The 18,612-nt window shown below is 36.6% G+C and overlaps 1 protein-coding gene across 1 annotated transcript; it reads right to left on the reverse strand.

Moving 5' to 3' along the window:
• Window positions 1-268: 268 nt before the first annotated feature.
• On the reverse strand, window positions 269-15,643 carry LOC130809872 (peptidyl-prolyl cis-trans isomerase FKBP20-2, chloroplastic). The gene is made up of 7 exons (XM_057675711.1): window positions 15,478-15,643; window positions 13,526-13,622; window positions 13,135-13,349; window positions 12,683-12,792; window positions 1,750-1,858; window positions 1,604-1,680; window positions 269-797 (listed from the first exon to the last, which is right to left on the reverse strand). Exons 1-7 carry the CDS (start codon window positions 15,608-15,610, stop codon window positions 678-680), a joined length of 861 nt encoding a protein of 286 aa, XP_057531694.1. The 5' UTR covers window positions 15,611-15,643; the 3' UTR covers window positions 269-677.
• Between the last annotated feature and the right edge of the window lie 2,969 nt (window positions 15,644-18,612).

Genomic DNA, 18,612 nt, shown 5'->3' on the forward strand with positions numbered 1-18,612 from the left:
CAATATTCACCAAAATTCTCATTTTGATTTTCATCTAACCCAATGCTTTTCTCGGTTTACCACATATTCAATAAAAATTATGACTATATTATTTTTTGTTTCTCCTTGAAAATTAGTTATCATTTACATTTTTTAATAATAAAGTAATTTTACGAAAAATGTAACAAATATATTTTGGCATTAATAAAATAATTTTGAAAAATGTATTTTACCAAAAATATTTTATGTCAAACCACTAATTCATATATCAGATATTGATTAGAAGAAATTTTTATCAAATAAGAGCATATATTCATATATCAAATATCATTAATCTTTTCGGAAATGGCAGATCAATAAAAGCATCTATTAACAATTTTGGATAGTATTGAGCCATTTTGATCAAAATACAAATTCAAAAAACAAATTGGCTAACGAGCTTGTTACGTGTGTGGTGGCCTACATCGAGATGTCCATGATTATTCAACTATTTATGCGCCTTTTTTTGATAAATTGACAAACAAATTTCATTATCATTATTCGTAAAAAAAATGGTTTGGAGAGTTGAAGTTGTGCTAACTAAATTCTTTAATGCTTTAGGGTAGAAGAAAGCACATCAGTGTACAGCTGAGCTCTAAAAGGTTGATGCTAATTCAATAAGCCAAAATTGAGACATCAACCTCTCCCTCTCTCTGTATTCAATCGCAGATAACATCCGAGTAGAATCCAATGGTTCTCCTCTGACAATCTTTGACACCCAGCAGTTCCACATCAAAAACCTCGAACTGTTTGGCACTGAAAAACGTTGAAGGTCCAACCTGCAATCAAACACAAGGTAAGGTCGATCAGGACAATGAATAGCTACCAGAACTGTAAGGCCATATGAAGATTGAAGTGTAAAAGATTTCAGGAGCTTTTGGCAAACGTTATAGTAGCTAATTTGATCAACTGGTTTTATTAATTTGTTTGACAAGCTGATTTTGAACCGCTGCTATGAGCAACTTGTTAAAAAATAACTTATTCAAAGTATTATAGTAATAAGTTGTTTCAACCAACTAATTTACCAAATATTAACATTAGATGGTTTGACCACCCAATCCTCTATTTGCATCAAAATAAGTTAAAATTGCGTAATAAACTATTTTGCCAAACACCCCCTAAGTTCACATAAGGGAATACAAGTGATTCTCGGCCTTAACTATAACTACTGTTTTTTGTGTTGGCTGATCAACTACACCCAAATATTGGGATTCTCGGCCTTTTCTGGGCCTTTTTCCGTTGGGGACAGGGTTCGCATGTCGGACAGTTTTTTGTTATTGTTTTTCTATGTGGGCTTATCAATCACATCTCGACTCCTGAGCATCAAATAATCGTCTAATTTTCCTATATGAGAAGACCAATTTTGACACTTCAATCAACACGTTACTCTAATCATGAGACTAGTGCCGCAATCCATATTAGATAACATGTATCAGATCACTCAATAAAAGGCCGAGCTGGGAAAATGGATAGCTAAAATATGTCGCATCAGATACAAATAACAGTTTAGCTTGTGTTGCTCAATCAGGCAATCATAGGCAGAAAAAGAAACAGGAAGAGTCACTTAAGGCAATTATGTACTAACCGGTGGTCCAAGCTCTGGAGGAATGATGATTCTTCTTTTACCCCCGGGTTTCATGTCACGTATTCCTTCCTCAAATCCTGTCTCAAGACCTTTCTGTTAGAAATATTTTTCGGACGCTATTGTGTAAACAATTTTAAATCTCTCACCTGGCACTAGTGCATTAGTGCCCATCCTGATTTTGGCAGGAGAACCCTGCAAGTATGTACTGTCGATACGGCGACCTGATTCATTATACCCAATGTAATGGAATGTGACCTGAAATAGCCATAAAATGAGGAACTCGGTGAGTCGCACCAATAAATAACCCCCTCAACTCTAATAGCAGAGGTGTTCAGACAGGTGTTTGATCGAAATTCGGATATGGAATGAGAGGTTGGCTACTTTTCCATATTTGTGCTTGCGTAATTAAAATGTCAATTTGGGTCGATTTGGGGTGGTATCAGGTCGGTGCTTGTTCAGATCTACTGAGTATTAAACAACTCTCCAACACAGAGATACGACAATCATTTGAGGTCTCTCCTCTAATTAGGTTCAAACCAATTCCATTATCCCTCAATATATAATAACCAAAAGACAACAATTTGATATATTTCACACATCACAAATGTCTTTTGGTTCTTCATTTTTTCTCAAAATACACAATAATTAGTGACGCAACAAACATTCCAAAGAAAATTGCAATTGATTTGTATCTCACTTAATTTTGCGTTTTTTTTTTTACTATGTTTGCATTTACACAAGTGAATAGCGAAAGAAATATTCTTTTGCCTAGGATCTAACCTGATGCTTTAATGGAGAACTTTACTCAACTACTACTAACTTTATTTATCTTTGCACACCTAAAGAATACATCAAAACAACTTTTATAAACAAACTAAAAAGCAACTATCAATAAAAAATAGGAATTTATATTTGTTCTACAAACACCATTTAACCTACTTACATACCCACTAAAAACAATAAAAACTACTAATTAAGAAACTAAATTTGACTCATAATAACCAAAATGTTGGAATAATGGTTCAAAGTTAGTGGTTGTTTGTTAACTATCTTTTAGGAGCCTAATTTTTATTCACATTAGTGTTCGTTGTTTGTAGGAGTCGATAAGATTTATGGGTAATATGTTATAGGATGTTAGTTGTTAACTGGGATTATGGTCTAAATGGTAAGTTGGTAATTGGTTAATGATCCTATTATCTAGCATTGTTAGTTTTGTTTCTTTCAACTACAAAAATGACTTGATTGTCACATTTGTGATGTGAGTGAAATAAATCAAAATGTGAACTTTTGATTCATATTTTCTCATGTTTTTTTGTCTTATAAAATTAACATGGTATTGAAACATCACGTTAGATCCTAGGCAAAAGAATACTTCTTTCCTCTAATTCTTTGAGTGATGCAAACACCGTAGAAAAACAAATTTAAGTGAGATATACAAAACCAATCACAGGTTTTTTAAAAAATTTGTTGCCTTACTAATCATTGTGTTTTGTGAGTTCTTGAATGAGTAGTACAACAGTATTTCAAGTTGGGTCCTCACAAGGCAAAATAGAATTAGAAGTCATTGCAAATGTCAAAGGTAAAGGATTTGCATGTGTGAAAGTAAATTATAATTGTTGTTAGTATGTTTGTGTCCGGTGGTTTGAAGAGTTTGTCAAGTTAAGTAAGAGAGAAAAAATTAGAAAATGTTGGACCATAATAATAATGGTTATTGTGTTGATGTATTTTGGGTTCCTTTTTAGCCATGAAAGATAGGTGGTTTGAGTGTTATGAAAAAGAAAGAGAGTATTTAGTAAGTTGAGGTAAAATTGCAATCCTTATAAGTGTGAAAGTTGTGATAAGAGGTTGTTTTTGGTTATATGTTTGTATTGGTAATAGTGAATTTGACAACCATTTGTGAAGTTTGATGGGATAAACAACGTGAGCAACAAAAGAGCAAACTAATTTTGCTCAAAAGGTCGAAGCGGAAGAGAGCAAGCTCTTCTTTTTTTTTTTTTTTTTTTTTGTTTTGTTGGTGTTGTGGGGGATCTTGTTGTGCAATATCAAGATCATACTATTTAATAATGCAAGTTTTGAGTTTGATGGAAGGAGTTAGGTTCAAAATATTATTAATTTCTCTTTACTATAGAAAAAACTGAACACAATGCTTAACTTGAAAAGAAACTAAACTACTAACTAACTTAAAAGTAAAGAATTCATCCCATGACTAAATCTAAAGATGTTCAAAACAAACATGACGATCTGATATAATAACCGAACCAGACTTTGACCTGGCTTCAAAATGAATTTAAAATTATGTAAAAAACCAATGTGTACACAAGATCCGAATTTAAACCGACCCAAAACACATGTCTCGCCTCGATGACCCGAACGAATACATCTAACTATTTCAACTAACAAACCTCTAAATATCCTAGTGTAAAATGAAATAACGATAGTGGAACGGTGAAGTGGTTATGGGAGTGAAGCGCTTATTATGACGCCTAAATATCGATCGAAACCATAAGATTTGCCTTGATACGGTCCAAAACATGGATTTTTTTATATCTTTACAACACAACTAATGTGATGCGATGTATCCTTATTTTTACACTATGCTAAATACTCCTAAAATGTAGACGCTTACCCCACCACTAATCTGATTCTAGCTAACATAATTTTTTTAAAACAAAGCAACACTGCCCTTTGATTTAAAATTTTATGTTTTACAAATCAAAAGCACTAAAATACTAACAACAATTGCTTAAAAGTTAAAACATTATGCTACTTAACATTATTGAATGACTTGCAAACATTGAACACCAAGACTTCGAGTATTGTCGGAATTTTTTTCAATCATGAAAAGTAATGTTTCTTCCAACTAGTAAAACTACAAACACGAACACCAACATTTGATCATTAATACTTGACTTGAACTTAACTCCTATCACAACTCAAAATATTTGCATAATCAAACATTTTTTATCTTGATACTGCACATCAAGATCCCCACAACACCAACCAAAGAAACACAAAGAATTAGAAGAACTTGTTCTCTTCTTCAACTTTAAAAAAAATTAGTTATACCATCACTCTTCACAGACGATTATCAAATACATTATTACAAACACAAACATATAACCACAAATACTTGACCTTGAACATGAGCACTTAGGGTGTGTTTGGATGAAAAGGAAATGGAGGGAAAACAAAGGGAGAGATTTGGAGGGATGAAAGATCCCTTGTTTGGATAACAAAATAGAAGGAAAGGGTTTTGGAGGGATTGGATAGAGTATTTTTGTTAAGGTATCTTTCCAAAGTTGGAATGATTTGAAGGGAAGTCTCTATCTCCCTTCCTTTCCTTTCCCTTCCCTCCTAAACAAACAAGTGTTATTTTTCTTCCAATTCTCTTCCCTTCCTTTCCCTTCCCTCCCTTCCCCTTACTTTCCTTTCTTTTCTCTCTAAATTTGCTATCCAAACATGGTGTTAGACTTCAAGACAGTAACCCAACTTTGCAAATTGTCTTTACGTTAACTATGTTAAGCACGTCTTTCACACTTGAGAAGATTTCAACTTCAGTTCAACTTACTACATACCCTTTTTTTCATAACACTCAAACAGCCTATATTTTCATGGCTAAAAGAAAACTCATAAAATACATTAACACAATAACCATTTTTCTCGAGCTAATCCGTCTAGTTTTTCATGCTCTATGATATAAGAATGCGAGTGGCTTGTGTTCTCTTTTTCATACAACTAACTTTTTTTTTACTCCCATTAATGAGGAAATACAAACTTAAATAACAAATTATGCTCTTAAAATATAGCTAACAGACAACTATTGTGGAAAATTATTCCAACACTCCCCTTTGGTTCAAAGTTGCACAATTCAACTAAGATTATTTGTTGAATTAACTCAACACTCCCCTTTAATTCAAAAATTCTTACACAACCAACAATTAGCTTTGAACTAAATAACACACTTAAATGAAGTTAACCAAAAAAAAAAAGCATAACTCATGTAACACTAACACTATATCAAAAAAGTTGCATAAGTTTCACACTTTAATATTCTGATCTTGATATACAACAAGATATCCATGACACAATGATATATAAATTAGAAGACCTTGCTTTCTTCCTCTTCAACATTTTAAACAAAATTGGTTTTCTCTTTAACTTTCTCTTGCTCTTCTCTCTTTTTATTTTTATTCCTACACTTTGCTTCAACACGAACATACCTCTTACAATAATAACACTCTTGACTACCTCAGACTCTACCACGACTGCGACCTCTACCTCTGAAACCACCTCTAATCCTCTACTGTGACCATAACCAGAACCTTAACTTGCTTAATTTGGCCCTTCATCTGAATGCTATTCTTCAGAACTTTGTGCTTTCACATGATATTTTTTCTTCCACTTTTTTATGATCCTTGTTAATCTTGTCTTTGTGTGCTAATAAAGAATTCATTAATTTATTAAAGGTGTATTTTAACAAGTCCTTTTATTCTTCAATAACAACAGCAACATGAGCAAAACGTTTTTTGAAACTACTTAACACTTTGCTGGAACAATCTCAGAACTAATACTTTCACCATATGATTTCATCTGACTCACAATTTGAGTCGCTCTAGACAAGAATTATTGTATAGGCTCTCTTTCTTCCATGACCATAGTCTTAAAATCCCGATGAAGAAATTGTAACTTTACCTTAATCACCATTCCATCATTCAAATACTCTTCCTCGAGTATTTCCCATGCTTTTTTTGACGGTGTGTACCGCTGAAATTCTTGGGAATACATCAGCATGTAAAGTTGAGTTAATGAAAAACAATGCCTTTGCATCCCTCTCACAAATCCCCTTTATTCACCAAATCCCACCATTCTTGGGATTTAAGCTTAGTCTTCCTTTTAAGACGTTTCACCCTTGATCCTTGGAATTTAAGGGCTTCTGGGAAGAATTTTTACCATTACTTAAGAAATTTTTGTTAATAAATTTCGAGGGTTTTGTATTTGAGCTCTTGATCTCACGAACAAGAAAAAGGTGAAGTTGACGGTAATTTTTGATTTAATAAAAGGCTAAACAAACAAAAGGTTGCGCGAAACTTTAAAGAAAAGATGTTTGCTAAAAAAATAATAAAAAGAAAACACGAATAACTAAAAGACTACATTTTGATATATTTCACTCATATCACTAAACTAACAATGCTAGAAAGTAGATGCAAGGACTCAACTGGGCCAGCCCAATAAACCGCCGGTCCTATTCACATATGCAAGGAAGAGAGCAGGTAAGAATTAATTAATTAATATTTTGGCTGGTGATGTCAGTAGGTTGTTATTCTTGTTCTGTTTAAATACCTGATGCATGCATTGTATTGGGCATCAAAAAGTTGTTATTGAGCTTGCTCACCTCGAAGAGAGCCTCCTCTCGAAGTGGGGTATACTATCTTTGTTATTTCATACTTACACAGATATATAATCAAGCAACCAAACAGCTTTTCTTCTTGTATTTTAATTTCAGAAAAATATATTACTTGATTCTTTACAAACCTGGTATCAGAGCATCGTTCGATCAGTGAACAGTGGCGATGGCTCCATCAACGGTGACGCAGAGAATCGAACAACTGGAACAGGGTATGACGGAGATGCGTTCAATCGTGGCTGAGGAGATCGCAAATGCCCTAGCTAATTCACGCGTCGAACAGCAGCAACAGCTATTTGAACATCTCCGTCGAGAACTGGCTGTCTTTTCGCTGCAGTTGGATGGGAAGGTGGCGCACAACCGCGAGGACCAGGAGCGTTTCCAGCGAGAGGTGCGTGACTCGTTGGGAGCCCTTCGCTCGCGTCTCAAAGTTGAGTCAGGGGAATCAGATGCTAGGACACAACCTCAGGGTTAGCCAAATCAATCTCGTATTCATGAAGAAGAGGGAATGGGTTTGAACCACGGCAACAACGCTAATTGGAGGTTTAAGAGGCTGGACATGCCCGCCTTTAATGGTGAGAACCCAGATGAATGGATCCTCCGTGCTGAACGTTTCTTTAAGTTTTATCGGCTCTCAGAGGAGATCAAGCTGGAGGCTGCGGTGGTGGCACTGGAGGGTGACGCGCTATTTTGGTATCAATGGGACAAGCGTCATCCTATGACCACTTGGGGCGAAATGAAGGGACTAATTCTGAGGAAGTTCCGATCTACCTCCACCGGTACACTCCAAGAGCAATGGCTGAACAACCGCCAGGTAGGAGAGGTGGGTGATTATCGCAGAAGGTTTATTGAACTCTTGGCTCCTCTAGAAGGTGTACCTAAAGAAATTGCCATGGGACAATTTATAAATGGCCTTAAGGAGGAAATATGGGCCGAGGTAAGATTGCTACGCCCAATTACTTTGGACCACGCAATGGACTTGGCGGCAAAAGTGGAAGAGAAACTTAGAATTGGGCCTACTCACAAATATTCAGCCCAAACCCAGACGACCCCTTTTACAAAATATAACCCAAAGACCCTAAATACCTTTCCCTCATCTTCATACTCCACGAGTTTCCCCACTGCTACCCAGAATCAAATCACACCCCAAAGCAAAACCTTCACTACCACAAACATAAACCAAAAACCTAGAGAAATAAGGAGACTCACGGAACGGGAGGTCCAACAGAAGAGAAAGAGGGGTTTATGCTTTAGGTGCGACGAAAAATGGTTTATTGGCCATAAGTGTCGTCGAAAGGAGCTTAGCGTGCTGAGTTCACAGGATGATGAATATGGAGAGGAGACGGAATTAAATATAGAGGGGCAAACAGAGGGGATGGCGCATGCAGAAATGGCGGAAGAGCTACAGCCCGAAATATCCTTCAACTCGATGATGGGTTTCACGAGCCCTCGCACTCTTAAGCTGCTGGGCTATATACTGGGCAAGGAAGTAGTGGTTATGATTGACCCAGGGGCTACTCACAACTTCATATCGAGGGAGGTGGTTGAAACGTTGGGCGTTCCACTTACCCCGACAAAATCCTTCGGTGTTTCATTGGGAACAGGGGAGTCCGTGCGGGGTACAGGGCTGTGCAAAGGAGTGAATCTGCAACTCCCAGGTATGACTGTCATTGAGGATTTCCTCCCTCTTCCTTTGGGAAATTCTGATATTATTTTAGGGGTTCAATGGCTTGAAAAATTGGGAACCATAATGACTAATTGGAAAACCCAGACCTTAAAATTTCAGCTGGGGAGTGAACATGTAACACTTAAGGGAGATCCTTCACTGGGGAGAACTAAAATTTCATTAAAAGCCATCATACGAACCTTGCAGAAGGAAGGTGGAGGGTATTTGGTAGAATTTAACCAAATGTCAAGTGATCAACAATTAATTGATGAGCTAGATATGGGGGAAATCCCTTCAGTGCTACATGCTGTTTTGCAGGAGTTTAAGCACGTTTTCGACATGCCTTCGGGTCTACCTCCTAAGAGAACCCATGATCACGCCATAGTACTCAAGGAGGGTACTGATCCTATTAGTCTACGACCTTACAGATACCCCCAGGGACAGAAGAATGAAATAGAGTCCTTAATTACAGACATGTTGACAGCAGGAATAATTCAACCTTCACAGAGCCCATTTTCCAGTCTTGTCCTGTTGGTGAAGAAAAAGGATGGGTCGTGGCGTTTTCGCGTGGATTATCGGGCACTCAACAAGGCTACGGTTCCAAACAAGTTTCCGATTCCAGCCATAGATGAATTATTGGATGAGTTGAGTGGGGCCACGGTGTTCAGTAAACTTGACCTAAAATCCGGGTATCATCAGATACGAATGAGGCGCGAGGATATCCACAAAACAGCCTTCCGTACACACGAGGGTCACTATGAATTCTTGGTTATGCCATTCGGTTTTACCAACGCTCCTGCCACCTTCCAAGCGGTTATGAATGAGGTGTTCCGACCTTACTTAAGGAAGTCTGTATTGGTCTTTTTCGATGATATATTGGTTTACAGCAAATCATGGGAGGCACACAGACTGCATTTGCAACAGGTATTAGAGCTACTTTCTAATCATCAGCTCTTCGCAAATTGGAAGAAATGTGATATCGGGAAGAAGGAGGTGGCGTATCTGGGGCATGTTATTTCACAAGCCGGGGTGGCGGTAGATCAATCAAAAATTTCAGCAGTTACTTCTTGGCCTATTCCTACAAACATTAGAAACTCCGTGGATTTTTGGGTTTAACGGGCTATTATCGCAAATTTGTGAAGGGCTATGCCTCCATAGCAGCTCCTCTAACTGCACAACTCAAGAAAGACCAATTCGGATGGAGTGAAGAGGCCACCCAAGCCTTTACAACATTAAAGCAAGCTATGACTCAGGTTCCTGTTCTGGCTATGCCAGATTTCAATCAAATGTTCATTATTGAAGCAGACGCATCTGGGTTTGGGGTAGGTGCGGTGCTTATGCAATCAGATTATCCTTTAGCCTTCTTCAGCAAGGTATTGGGGCAGCGAGCTCGACAAAAATCCGTATATGAAAAGGAGTTGATGGCAATTGTCCTGTCAGTGATGAAATGGCGCCAGTATCTTCTGGGCCGGAAATTCATTATACGCACGGATCAACAAAGTCTCAAGTTTCTCATGGCTCAGAAGGAAGTGGGATCGGAGTATCAAAGATGGATGAGTAAATTATTGGGATATGAATTCGAAATTCAGTACATGCCAGGGGCTCATAATAAGGTGGCTGATGCATTGTCCCGTAAGGAACATTCCGATATAGATTGCAACACTCTAATTTCAGCTGGTGGAATCAAATGGGAAGAATTCCAACAGCAAATACACGCGGATCCATTTATTCAGCAACTGGTTCACGCCATTCAACAAGGGGAACCGGTGCCTAAAGGCTATAGTATTGAACATGGGACTCTTAAATACGAAGGCAGGATGGTCATTCCAGGTGATTCGAACTTGGTCACTAGATTATTAGTGGAGTATCATGATTCAGCCATAGGTGGTCACTCGGGAGACTTTAAAACTTATCAACATTTGGCTCAGGAATGGTATTGGCCGGGGATGCGGCGTTGTGTATCCACATACGTATCCTCTTGTATTGTCTGCCAACGCAACAAACACTCAACCCTTAGTCCCGCGGGATTACTGCAACCTCTACCCATCCCAAGGTTACGATATGATATTGGTGGTGGTGGATCGCCTAACTAAATATGCCCATTTCATTCCTCTAAAGCATCCGTTTACGGCCCAAGGGGTGGCAGCAGCGTTCATTCACAAGGTGGTCAGATCACATGGCTTTTCTTCCACTATTGTCTCAGACCGCGATAAAATTTTTATGAGTCACTTCTGGCAGGGGTTATTTCGCCTTCAAGGCACTTACTTAAAAAGGAGCACAGCTTACCACCCACAAACGGATGGGCAAAGTGAAGTGGTGAACAAGGGGCTTGAAACTTATCTCAGGTGTTTCATTGAAGAGAAACCTAAGAGCTGGAGTAAGTGGTTGGATTGGGCAGAATACTGGTATAATACTTCCCATCATAACTCTATATCGTGTACGCCTTTTAAAGCCCTATATGGACGAGACCCTCCCACCTTGATCCGTTTTGAGCAGGGTAGCACTGCAAATTCATCCCTCGAGGAGCAGTTGCAAGAACGGGATGCCATACTCGATGATTTGAAGGCTCATTTACTTCGGGCTCAGCAAATCATGAAACACCAGGCTGATGTTAAAAGGAGAGATATGGAGTTTGCAGTAGGGGACTTGGTGTTTCTGAAATTGCAACCCTACCGCCAAAAATCTGTAGTTACTAGGCTACATGAAAAGCTTGCGACTCGTTACTTCGGGCCCTTTGATGTATTGGAGAGAATCGGGAAGGTTGCCTATAAGTTATCCTTACCTCCAGAAGCCAAGATACACCCGGTATTCCACATCTCCCAGCTCAAGAAGGTCGTGGGTTCTGCACCGGTATACCCTACTATTCCTGCCCAGCTGACTGAGGATATGATTATGATAGCTGAACCAGAGGAGATTTTGGGGGTTCGTAATGCATCTATTGGAGGAGCTATAACAGCGGAAGTACTTGTCAAATGGAAGGGCCTTCCAGAATTTGAGGCCACTTGGGAGGACTATGCTTCACTGGATACTCGCTTTCCTGACTTTCACCTTGAGGACAAGGTGGCTTTTGGGGTGGAGGTGATGCAAGGACTCAACTGGGCCAGCCCAATAAACCGTCGGTCCTATTCACATATGCAAGGAAGAGAGCAGCTAAGAATTAATTAATTTAATATTTTGGCTGTATTATGATGTCATTAATTTGTTAGTGATGTCAGCAGGTTGTTATTCTTGTTCTGTTTAAATACCTGATGCATGCATTGTATTGGGCATCAAAAAGTTTTTATTGAGCTTGCTCACCTGGGAGAGAGCCTCCTCTCGAAGTGGGGTATACTATCTTTGTTATTTCATACTTACACAGATATATAATCAAGCAACCAAACAGCTTTTCTTCTTGTATTTTAATTTCAGAAAAATATATTACTTGATTCTTTACAGTAGAACCATTAACCCATTACTAATTTACCATTTCAACCATAATCCCAGTGAACAATTACTTACTATAACATATTACCACTAATCATATAGACTTATACCAACAAGAAAACACTAACGTAACTTACTAATTACGCTCCTAAAACATAGCTAACAAACAACCACTAACTTTGAGCCATTATTCCAACAATTGGTTGGCCTTGTAAGATGAAATTCTTAAAACATAAAAATAGATTGCAAGAAAAAACTCAATAACAAAAAAAGTAAAGTTGGAGTGTTGAGCTATGACATAATTCTAGGGGATGTCATCATTACCAAAACTACTGACTAGTTCAGTTCTAATAAGATTAATTCACTATAAATTTTCCCGCAACTTTTTCTCTAACGTGATATAAGCCTAAGGAGCATGTTGAAGGCTTCATATACAAGAAGACCAAACATAAGCTATAAGACGATTGCCTATAATAGAAATTTTCTTACTAGAATAATTCTCAGTTGAAGTCAACATTTTAGTCCCACGAGTGAAGCTCAAATTAGAGATAACGCATCAAACATAAGAAAAATGAGAAAGAAAAACCTGTTGACCGTCCTTCGGACAATCACCTTGACCGACTTCAAAATCCCGGTATATGAGCCCCGAATCACGCTTTATATAATTGTCAGATGCTACCACCTTAACCTGGAAACCTGAACAGTGAGCATAAGACAGTATTGGAACAACATAAGGTTGAATCTACATCTTTCTCCCTTTATCCAAAATTAGGTGTCACCTTTTCCAATCTTCTTATTGATGATGATAGTTAGCTCCAGAGCCTTAATCCTAAAAGATTGGAGTTGACTGATGATAGTACTCGATTTTATAAAAAGACGCTACAATAGTGTCTAGCCACTAAATGAGACTGGGATAATGGAGCATTGTTGTATTCTATAATAGTTTTGTCACTTCTATGCTTCTGTCCTCTTTTTGCTCAGATGGAAATCTAAGTATAAACAACTAATTACTCTATGACGGTAAGACATAAAGCAAACCTTCTCTAATAAAATTTGGAAAGTCGTCAGGAGCATTATTTTCTCGTTGTCTCTGCTTGTTTTGCTCCAACAAGCGTTTTTCGTCATATGGATTCTTACTCTTTGTCTTCCCATAGGAAATCAAAGTCGGAAAAGATCTAGAAGTGATGAACATGAAGAGTATCAGTCTCCTCGGTGTTTTCTCTTTAGAGAATACTTTACAGGCATTCCGTTCACTGCAATTTAATTTAATCACTTAATGAAGAACTCAAAAAAAGAGCTATAAAATTAATTTCTTAACTGGAGTGTAAGTTGGTAGTTGTAGGAGCACCAGCAACAGCAAAGGGAATTTCCAAAGTGACTTTTAAAAGATTTACAATTGATAAAGCTAACAATCAATAAACTTACTTACCTACTGTCTTCTACACTACAACTTGAATGGCAGCATGATATTTGCTTTCTCGACAAAAAGGAGTATTTAAGAGTAGGAAAATATGATGCCACATTAACTGCAAATCAAATAGGAAAATCAATAAGAATGTGTGTCCATCAAATAATGTTTAAGGAACCCACTACTACTCAATTTAAAAATATCTTAATGTTGACACTTTCGTCAATGTGTTGCCAATTCTTTGTTTTTGGTACTTATCAAGAAATCAATGTTACTTCAATGCTTTGTCTTTCCTTACATACCGGTGTTGGACACTCAACACACGACACTCCATTAAGAGTATGGAATCCTTACTCGACATTTCAATTTTCAAACAGATAGTCAAATTATCTTGAAAACAAATTCCAAGAGAGAAAAATGCTCAAAAATGAGATATTTCAAGTTATGTGTGCTCACAAAAACGCAAGAGGTACAAATTTGACAACATCTAGCAAACAAGTTAAGTTGAAATGTGTACACAAATTATTGTTTGAACATACAGCTAACATTCCAATACCCTAATGTCAATTAAGTGGCTTCCATCTAGGGTGGAGTTTGGGGTACGCAACCTTACCCTTGTTATACCCTTGTTAGTGGTAACAAAGAGATTGTTTCCAATTGAACCTAGGTAGCAAACATCGTCTGCTACTCACATAAATATGAAGTGCACATGAATTTATGAGCTGTTTCTAGTGCATTATATTTGAAACCAAAAAATCATAAATCTTTGAATAAGTTTTCAAATCGGGATCGTATTTTGTAAATGTTGTATGTCCGTACACGTGTCCCATTTCGGGACATTTTCTCCATATCTAAAGTTCTCCGCTTTGACATGTTCGACACTACAGTTACATGACCATACATGATGCCACTAGCCAATCGTTACGGTAGAAGAGAAGGGCAATAGGAAACTAGTCAGTTTTTTGGTATTTTCTCTTGCTAACATTATTAAGTGTAATATTTTCCATCTTAATACCAAAAGAGAGAGGTATTAATCTACTCTACAAATTGTAATGGAATGAGAACACATATGTTACACGAACTCTTTCTTTTAGTGAGACCTCAAAATTAAACATCTCAACAAAGACAGTACTTCTGTTGCATCTTCTGCCAATTGCTCCTAAAATTTTCAAAAACCCGAAATAATCGGTCCAGCAAGTAACACATACTCCATTGTTAAGAATCAACTTCCACATCATCGAAACACCTCATAATTGAGCCAAGAATATCCTTTCTTTTTGCTAAACTGCAGGTATTCCTTTTTCCCCGTTGATATGTAATTTTAGTCCTCCAACGTTTTCACTAAAACACAAATTTATGAGACAGTCACGGTATTATGGTGTAACTATCTCTATTGGGGTAGGATCAATTGCTGAAATGACTTAATTAAATGAGTATGACTCGGTCTCATGTTGAGACGGTTGGGTAACTAAAAAGTATATAATATAACGCAAATTCTTGTATGAGACAGTCTCATACAAGAAGGGCTGATAATATAAATGAGAATTGGACTTTTGTCTTAGTTGGAACATGAACCATTTTCCATAGAAACATGGGTTCGATTATCATCAGCCCCTCCCCTCCCCAATCCGCTCAGTCTACCCTATGATAAGAAAAGCATACAATCAAACAAATGGAACTAACTTCATATAGCCCAATCAAAGATGTCAGCTTTGAACAATTGGGTTTGCAAGAAACAAAGATTATATCAGGCATAAAGTTCCTAAAATCATTCTATATATACAAAAAGGTGTAAACAAGCACAATTCCGATTGTATAAACAAGTAGGTTTTTCTGTTCACATGACTAGTTACTCTAAATTTCATTAAACCGGAGCTTTAAACATTGCATAGCAGCAAAATAAATCCAGTGAAAAGAAAGAATAAACAGAGAAATAAGGAAAAGCAGGGAGTATGGAGCGAAGAGAGACTCACTAGATAAAATTGGCTTCGGTTGCAGAGAAGGTAATGGGAGCATTATCATGGGCAAAGAGAACAAACTTGTAAATTTTGAGAGCAAAGTTTGCTGATTCAAGTTTTGCTCTTTTATCTTCTTCTTTTGGACCATTTTGCTCCAAAATACCCTCTCTCTTTTGTGGAGTATTCTACAAAACGGTTGGGAAAATTTTGGTCTACAGTTTTTTATTTTTAAAATTTTTTCAAATTAATATAGATGTTTATGCAAATATTTCTCACTTATAATCACTAAATATAATAATTTGTAATTAGTTAATTGCATTAATATTAATCAAGTACATATTACTATATAAAAATAACTACATCTAAAATTATTCAAATAGCAGCCTACTGTTTTAAAAAATTATAGTTTTTGATTATAGTGCGATTTGCGATCTAATCTGATTTGAAAATTAAAAAATCTGAAACCAGACCATAAATCATAATTAGAAAAAAAAAACCAAATCACACCATAAATCATACTAAATATTAAAATTAAGGTTTAGAGTAACAAATTGGGCGAGATTACTTCTTCCAATTTACTTATTTGCACAATTATAATTTTTCCATTATAAAGCGGCCTAGTGCCACTTGTGTAAGGGAGAAAATAGGAAATTATGCCAAGGGATGTAAGTAATTAATTTTAACCACTCTTCAAAATTTATGACCCAGAACACATTTTTTTAACCATGCAATTTCAAATATAAATTTTTCACTTTTATTGCAACAAATTCCCACAATATCGATTCCAACTATTTTTCACCAAAATTTTCTCAAAAAACAAAGTTTACATATGTTGAAGCAAGAGCCATAACATCAAAGTCGGTCCTAAGGGTGGGCAAGAGGACAACACCCAAGGCCACATGTCAAAAAAAAAACAAAATTAATGGTTGTAGAAGGGTGTATATAGGCTATAAATTATACAGGAAAAGGACCCTAATGTGCTATTTCGCCAAGGCTCCAAATATATCTAGTGCCGACCTTGCATGACATTGGTGATAGGCTTCGATCACTTGGTAGCCCATGTTATATCTTGCACCATTGAGGATGATGGTGTGTGTGTAAAGGAGTATGGAAGTATGTTTTGGGTCACTTAATAAAGTGATTAAGGTGGATGATTTGGTGAGCTTTAATGAAGGCATGGGAAGGCTTGAGGATGGCTTTTGCATGTGTTTTGAACGAAGCAAGCATCAAAGACAAGTGTGCTCGATCAGGACAACAGATGGCTTAAAGAACAAAAGGCACTGAACCCACGCTCGACCGGGTCGAGCAGCTTGGCTCGCTCGAGCGGCCAACAACACTCCTTTTCATCAGCTTGTATTTTTTGTCTCGATTTTGTTTGGGCTCTAAGCCCTTTTGTCCTAGGGTTCTCTAATTAGTTGTAGGGCTACATAAGGCAACTAGGATTCATCAATTAGAGTTTCCTCTTCATTATATTAGGTTGTTTGAGTGAGATCACTATTAAAGGCCAGGTCTTTGCTTTGTGAGTGTATTTCTAAAGCTTGTGTGTGGCTTCTCATTGATGTATGTTGATATATTAATGAAAGTAAGTATTGTTTGAGGGGGAGGTATTCATAGATACCTCATAAATCTTGTGTTTGTCTCTATTGTTGTTCTTGCTCTGTTTTTATGGTTTCTTTGTACATTTGTTCTTGTTTGTTCTTCTTATCATAGCCCATTCATAACAACATTAAATTTTTTTCAATTAGGGATCTTCACTTCATTGAATCTTATAATTCTTCTTTTAAACTCCTAAACTGCTTTTGAAAAAGGCTGTGTACAGGCTATGTGCAAGGTCATTTCTAAATGTTTAGAGGTTCTGAGCGGAAGTTAAATATGAGCTTTTTGAGTACAAACGTGTATGTCCATTTTTCAAGTGACAATAACAAACTACTATTTTATTTTTATCAAACAAAACATCAATTTGTTCAATTAATTCAATTAAAGAAGAAAATACAACAAAATATCATAAAACTATCTTTTTTTATAGGAATAATAGCACTACTTAGTTACATAGAGTGAATAATTACATTGAAAAAATTAATCAAAAAGTAACTACTCGCAAACAATCCAAAATCAATAATTGTAATATAAGCAGTTATTATCAAGCAAACGAATCATCATTAATCATGAAAAAGTATTGAGTTAAATCCTATGAAGATATACACGTGTTGCTAAAAATATTATACTTTTTAAGATTTAATTTAAAATTGAATTTATTAATTTTATTTGGACCCTAAAAAACGAGGCTCTGAGCACTGATGCTGCTCATGTAGTAAAGCCAACTGTGGCTATGTGAATACAAGCTTGTTATCTACCATTTACTCCATATTTTCGAAATTACCAAAGATGCATGACTTGGGATTTCAAGCTACTAAAAATTCGAAATAAAGAAACGGATTGAAAGCAATGTAAGAATTAGTCTACCAACTAAGACAAAAGGCAGTCAAGCAACAAAAAAAAAAAGGAATTTCCTCATCATCATTGTACCCAATATACCCAGCTCATGGGAAACTATAAACAACGTTTGGGAGGGAAGGAAGGCGGAAACCCATACTCATAAAGAAGGATGCGGCCAAATAGTCCCTTGGATCGAGAAAGATCATTAGAAAAATCCTCAGAGAAAGAGGTTCTTGCAACAAAAAGGACTAAGTGAAGTTGAAATCACAAACTCATATTTAACCACACAAGTTTGGCTCTTAAACATAAAGCTAAAATAAATAAAAACAAATAATTATAAAAAAATAACTAGGTTAAAAAAACGAGTAAAAGAATTAATTGAAAAAAAGGAAACAATAAGAACACCCATAGGTCGTCAAGAAAGTACAATATAGCACATGAATAAGGCAACTCCAAGTTCCAACTACCCCTATCTCTGCTCATGTCCTCCAAAAAAGCTATAACTCATGCAAGTTATTTTTTAAGTTTTCCTAGGTCTCCATTGACTTTATTTACCCTCCACTATAATGCTTTTGATTCTTCTCACTGGGGCGTCCAAGTCTTTCTTTGCACATGTCCAAATTATCTCAATCTATTTTTATGAATCTTTGCAGAAATAGGGGCACTCCCTAGTTTATTTCAAAACTCCTACTGTAGCAGGAACGACACTTTCGA

The sequence above is a fragment of the Amaranthus tricolor genome, chromosome 4, assembly GCF_026212465.1.
Source record: "Amaranthus tricolor cultivar Red isolate AtriRed21 chromosome 4, ASM2621246v1, whole genome shotgun sequence".
Lineage (NCBI taxonomy): Eukaryota > Viridiplantae > Streptophyta > Magnoliopsida > Caryophyllales > Amaranthaceae > Amaranthus > Amaranthus tricolor.

Coding starts and splice junctions, on each gene's coding strand:
- LOC130809872 (XM_057675711.1), bottom strand. CDS start 15,610: ATGGTCCAAAAGAAGAAGATAAAAGAGCAAAACTTGAATCAGCAAACT. Junction 13,623..15,477: donor ACCGAAGCCAATTTTATCTA/GTGAGTCTCTCT, acceptor TTTGATTTGCAG/TTAATGTGGCATCATATTTT. Junction 1,859..12,682: donor GTCCGAAGGACGGTCAACAG/GTTTTTCTTTCT, acceptor TGGCTATTTCAG/GTCACATTCCATTACATTGG.